Source organism: Hyla sarda, chromosome 2 (genome assembly GCF_029499605.1).
Source record: "Hyla sarda isolate aHylSar1 chromosome 2, aHylSar1.hap1, whole genome shotgun sequence".
Lineage (NCBI taxonomy): Eukaryota > Metazoa > Chordata > Amphibia > Anura > Hylidae > Hyla > Hyla sarda.
In genome coordinates this window covers 476,803,478-476,809,477 of record NC_079190.1, presented here as the reverse complement: position 1 = coordinate 476,809,477, position 6,000 = coordinate 476,803,478, and the positions used below count along the sequence as shown (strand labels likewise).

General features: G+C 48.4%; 1 protein-coding gene across 1 annotated transcript in view; it reads left to right on the top strand.

Moving 5' to 3' along the window:
* IGSF3 (immunoglobulin superfamily member 3) overlaps window positions 1-6,000 on the top strand; it is a 67,282-nt gene that overhangs the window by 37,659 nt on the left and 23,623 nt on the right. Inside the window, exons 2-3 of the mRNA XM_056560199.1 lie at window positions 4,223-4,630; window positions 5,530-5,919. Coding sequence (XP_056416174.1) covers window positions 4,223-4,630; window positions 5,530-5,919 — 798 coding nt within the window. The remainder of the gene's footprint in view (window positions 1-4,222; window positions 4,631-5,529; window positions 5,920-6,000) is intronic.

Below are 6,000 nucleotides of genomic sequence, written 5' to 3'. Positions count from 1 at the left end.
GTGTCTGGTACTTGTAGTGTATGCTGGATTCTCCTCTGTGTCTGGTACTTGTAGTGTATGCTGGATTCTCCTCTCTGTCTGGCACTTGTAGTGTATGCTGGATTCTCCTCGTGTCTGGTACTTGTAGTGTATGCTGAATTCTCCTCTCTGTCTGGTACTTGTAGTGTAGGCTGGATTCTCCTCTGCTGTCTGGTACTTGTAGTGTATGCTGGATTCTCCTCTCTGTCTGGTACTTGTAGTGTATGCTGGATTCTCCTTCTGTCTGGTACTTGTAGTGTATGCTGGATTCTCCTCTCTGTCTGGCTACTTGTAGTGTAGGCTGGATTCTCCTCTCTGTCTGGTACTTGTAGTGTAGGCTGGATTCTCCTCTCTGTCTGGTACATGTAGTGTATGCTGGATTCTCCTCTGTGTCTGGTACTTGTAGTGTATGCTGGATTCTCCTTTCTGTCTGGTACATGTAGTGTATGCTGGATTCTCCTCTCTGTCTGCTACTTGTAGTGTAGGCTGGATTCTCCTCTCTGTCTGGTACTTGTAGTGTAGGCTGGATTCTCCTCTCTGTCTGGTACATGTAGTGTATGCTGGATTCTCCTCTGTGTCTGGTACTTGTAGTGTATGCTGGATTCTCCTCTGTGTCTGGGGTATCTTGTAGTGTATGCTGGATTCTCCTCTGTGTCTGGTACTTGTAGTGTAGGCTGGATTCTCCTCTCTGTCTGGTACTTGTAGTGTATGCTGGATTCTCCTCTCTGTCTGGTACTTGTAGTGTATGCTGGATTCTCCTCTCTGTCTGGTACTTGTAGTGTATGCTGGATTCTCCTCTGTGTCTGGTACTTGTAGTGTAGGCTGGATTCTCCTCTGTGTCTGATACTTGTAGTGTATGCTGGATTCTCCTCTCTGTCTGGAACTTGTAGTGTAGGCTGGATTCTCCTGGCTGCCTGGTACTTGTAGTGTATGCTGGATTCTCCTCTGTGTCCGGTACTTGTAGTGTATGCTGGATTCTCCTCTGTGTCTGGTACTTGTAGTGTAGGCTGAATTCTCCTCTCTGTCTGGTACTTGTAGTGTAGGCTGGATTCTCCTCTCTGTCTGGTACTTGTAGTGTATGCTGGATTCTCCTCTCTGTCTGGTACTTGTAGTGTATGCTGGATTCTCCTCTGTGTCTGGTACTTGTAGTGTATGCTGGATTCTCCTCTGTGTCTGGTACTTGTAGTGTATGCTGGATTCTCCTCTCTGTCTGGTACATGTAGTGTAGGCTGGATTCTCCTCTCTGTCTGGTACTTGTAGTGTATGCTGGATTCTCCTCTCTGTCTGGTACTTGTAGTGTATGCTGGATTCTCCTCTCTGTCTGGTACTTGTAGTGTATGCTGGATTCTCCTCTGTGTCTGGTACTTGTAGTGTATGCTGGATTCTCCTCTCTGTCTGGTACTTGTAGTGTATGCTGGATTCTCCTCTGTCTGGTACTTGTAGTGTATGCTGGATTCTCCTCTCTGTCTGGTACTTGTAGTGTATGCTGGATTCTCCTCTGTGTCTGGTACTTGTAGTGTATGCTGGATTCTCCTCTCTGTCTGGTACTTGTAGTGTGGGCTGGATTCTCCTCTGTCTGGTACATGTAGTGTATGCTGGATTCTCCTCTCTGTCTGGTACTTGTAGTGTAGGCTGGATTCTCCTCTGTGTCTGGCACTTGTAGTGTATGCTGGATTCTCCTCTGTGTCTGGTACTTGTAGTGTATGCTGGATTCTCCTCTCTGTCTGGTACATGTAGTGTAGGCTGGATTCTCCTCTCTGTCTGGTACTTGTAGTGTATGCTGGATTCTCCTCTCTGTCTGGTACTTGTAGTGTATGCTGGATTCTCCTCTCTGTCTGGTACTTGTAGTGTATGCTGGATTCTCCTCTGTCTGGTACTTGTAGTGTAGGCTGGATTCTCCTCTGTGTCTGGAACTTGTAGTGTAGGCTGGATTCTCCTCTCTGTCTGGTACTTGTAGTGTATGCTGGATTCTCCTCTGTGTCTGGTACTTGTAGTGTATGCTGGATTCTCCTCTGTGTCTGGTACTTGTAGTGTATGCTGGATTCTCCTCTGTGTCTGGTACTTGTAGTGCATGCTGGATTCTCCTCTCTGTCTGGTACTTGTAGTGTATGCTGGATTCTCCTCTCTGTCTGGTACTTGTAGTGTATGCTGGATTCTCCTCTCTGTCTGGTACTTGTAGTGTATGCTGGATTCTCCTCTGTCTGATACTTGTAGTGTATGCTGGATTCTCCTCTGTGTTGGGTACTTGTAGTGTATGCTGGATTCTCCTCTCTGTGTCTGGTACTTGTAGTGTAGGCTGGATTCTCCTCTGTGTCTGGAACTTGTAGTGTATGCTGGATTCTCCTCTGTGTTGGTACTTGTAGTGTAGGCTGGATTCTCCTCTCTGTGTCTGGTACTTGTAGTGTAGGCTGGATTCTCCTCTCTGTCTGGCACTTGTAGTGTAGGCTGGATTCTCCTCTCTGTCTGGTACTTGTAGTGTAGGCTGGATTCTCCTTTCTGTCTGGTACTTGTAGTGTAGGCTGGATTCTCCTCTCTGTCTGGTACTTGTAGTGTATGCTGGATTCTCCTCTGTGTCTGGTACTTGTAGTGTAGGCTGGATTCTCCTCTCTGTCTGGTACTTGTAGTGTATGCTGGATTCTCCTCTCTGTCTGGTACTTGTAGTGTATGCTGGATTCTCCTCTCTGTCTGGCACTTGTAGTGTATGCTGGATTCTCCTGGCTGCCTGGTACTTGTAGTGTATGCTGGATTCTCCTCTGTGTCTGGTACTTGTAGTGTGGGCTGGATTCTCCTCTGTGTCTGGTACTTGTAGTGTATGCTGGATTCTCCTCTGTGTCTGGTACTTGTAGTGTATGCTGGATTCTCCTCTGTGTCTGGTACTTGTAGTGTATGCTGGATTCTCCTCTGTCTGGTACTTGTAGTGTATGCTGGATTCTCCTCTCTGTCTGGTACTTGTAGTGTATGCTGGATTCTCCTCTGTGTCTGGTACTTGTAGTGTATGCTGGATTCTCCTCTCTGTCTGGTACTTGTAGTGTATGCTGGATTCTCCTCTGTGTTTGGTACTTGTAGTGTATGCTGGATTCTCCTCTGTCTGGTACTTGTAGTGTAGGCTGGATTCTCCTCTCTGTCTGGTACTTGTAGTGTATGCTGGATTCTCCACTGTCTGGTACTTGTAGTGTAGGCAGGATTCTCCTTTCTGCCTGGTACTTGTAGTGTAGGCTGGATTCTCATCTCTGTCTGGTACTTGTAGTGTATGCTGGATTCTCCTCTATGTCTGGTACTTGTAGTGTATGCTGGATTCTCCTCTGTCTGGTACTTGTAGTGTAGGCTGGATTCTCCTCTGTGTCTGGTACTTGTAGTGTATGCTGGATTCTCCTCTGTGTCTGGTACATGTAGTGTAGGCTGGATTCTCCTCTGTGTCTGGTACTTGTAGTGTAGGCTGGATTCTCCTCTCTGTCTGGCACTTGTAGTGTATGCTGGATTCTCCTCTCTGTCTGGTACTTGTAGTGTATGCTGGATTCTCTTCTCTGTCTGGTACTTGTAGTGTATGCTGGATTCTCCTCTCTGTCTGGTACTTGTAGTGTATGCTGGATTCTCCTCTCTGTCTGGTACTTGTAGTGTATGCTGGATTCTCCTCTCTGTCTGGTACTTGTAGTGTATGCTGGATTCTCCTCTGTGTCTGGTACTTGTAGTGTATGCTGGATTCTCCTCTGTGGCTGGTACTTGTAGTGTAGGCTGGATTCTCCTCTGTCTGGTATGTGCAGTGTATGCTGGATTCTCCTCTGTGTCTGGTACTTGTAGTGCCTGCTGTACTCTCTCTCTCTGGCTTTTCACCTTCGTGCCCTCCTGGATCCCATAGAGTTGTAGCTACCGGGTGAGGTGTCCTGTGTATTGTGGCGGTGCCGCCCTATAGGCATGATGTGGATCTGGTCACCACCAACTCCCAGGATCCTCTCTGCTCCCCTCAGTACACACTTTAACTCCTTTGGCCACACCCACCATTGACCATATATGGATCTACACCAGAATGTTCTAACACAAGGGGCGGGGCCGCTTCCAGACACAGTTAACCTCTTCCTTACTCTTCTCTCCCTAACTCGAGTTAGTCTTTAAGGGGCTCCCCTGCCTATCCTGTGTTGTTCATTGCCCATTATGGGATGACCCCCATACACATCCTGCTCCCTAATCTCGTCTCCTCTGTTCACAGTGATCCCGGACTCACTGCTGGTCTCGTCCTCGTCTCAGAACCTACAGAAGGTGGAGGGCAGCTCCTTACAGCTGTCATGTGATGTGTCGCACAACACGGCCCAGCACACCCACCTCTCCATCTCCTGGTACCGGAGAAATGGCGAGCAGGCGGAAGAAGTAATCTCCCTGACCCGAGACTTCTTGTTGCGCCCCGGCCCATCCTACGCTCAGCGCTTCTTGGTGGGGGACGTGAGGATGGATAAGGTGGGGAACAGCACCTTCCGCCTAACCGTGTACAACCTCCAGCCGGCAGACCAGGGGGCCTTCTACTGCCAGGGGACAGAGTGGATAGAAGACCCTGACAGATCCTGGTTCCCTATGACACGCAAGAAATCTGAAGAGTCAGAGGTCATCGTCCAGGCAATGGGTGAGAAACCAAGAAACACTCAACATCCGAATATAGAGTGTACCATGTAGAACGTCAGGAGGGAGAGCGGACCGTACCAAGGTAGAGAGGTGGGGAGGGTGAGATAAATTAGTGATGTCATACAAGGGGCTGATGTCATACAGGGGCGGGGCTGTGATCACATGTCATTATATCACTGATTTATTATATTAGTGATGTCATACAGAGGGTGGGGCTGTGATCACAGTGTTAGTAATTTACTATTATATCAGTGATGTAATACAGGGGGCGGGGCTGTGATCACATGTCATTATGTTACTATTATATTATTCCCTGGATGTCATACAGGGGGTGGGGCTGTGATCACGTCATTATATTACATCAGTGATGTCATACAGGGGGCGGGGCTGTGATCAGGTAATTATATTACTATTATATTATATCAGTGATGTCATACAGGGGGCAGGGCTGTGATCTCATGTCATTATATTACTATTATATCAGTGATGTCATACAGGGGCGGGGCTGTGATCTCATGTCATTATATTACTATTATATTATATCAGTGATGTCATACAGGGGCGGGGCTGTGATCACATGTCATTATATTACTATTATATTATTCCAGTGATGTCATACAGGGGGCGGGGCTGTGATCACATGTCATTATATTACATCAGTGATGTCATACAGGGGCGGGGCTGTGATCACATGTCATTATATTACTATTATATCAGTGATGTCATACAGGAGGCGGGGCTCAGATCACATGTCATTATATTATATCAGTAATCTCATACAGAAGGGAGGGATAGGGGAGGAGCATTGAGATATTTTCTCAATCACGTCACACAGGGGCGGAGCTGGTTGTAGGTAGTAATTTGTTTGCTTTGGTCACATGATCCTTCTCTCTCCTATAGATAAGGATTTCAATGTGCGGCTGGAGACGGACCGCCGTACATACAGCGCGGGGGAGGCCGCAGAGCTGAGATGCATCATTGAGGCTCAGAACGCTGCTGATCGTGTATTCGCGGTGTCCTGGGCTTTTAACAGCTCCCTGATGGGCAGTCTGAGCCCCGGCGGGGTGGCCTCGCTGACCGGAGACTACAGCCAGAGGGAGAGCCACGGAGAGCTGCGCGTGGCCCGGGACAGCGACTCCATCTTCTCCCTCAAGATCTTTCGGCTTCGCCCAGAAGACAGCGGCAAATACAACTGCAGAGTAACAGAGCGGGAGCGGGCAGCGTCCGGAGATATGGTGGACCGAGATAGCAAGAGGCCGAAGAACATCCCCATCACGGTCTCCCCTCTAAGTGAGTTACCATCCCTGTGAGTGACTGCTTCAACCCACCTCCACTCCCCTGTGAGTATCCGTCATGGCTGCACCCCCCCTC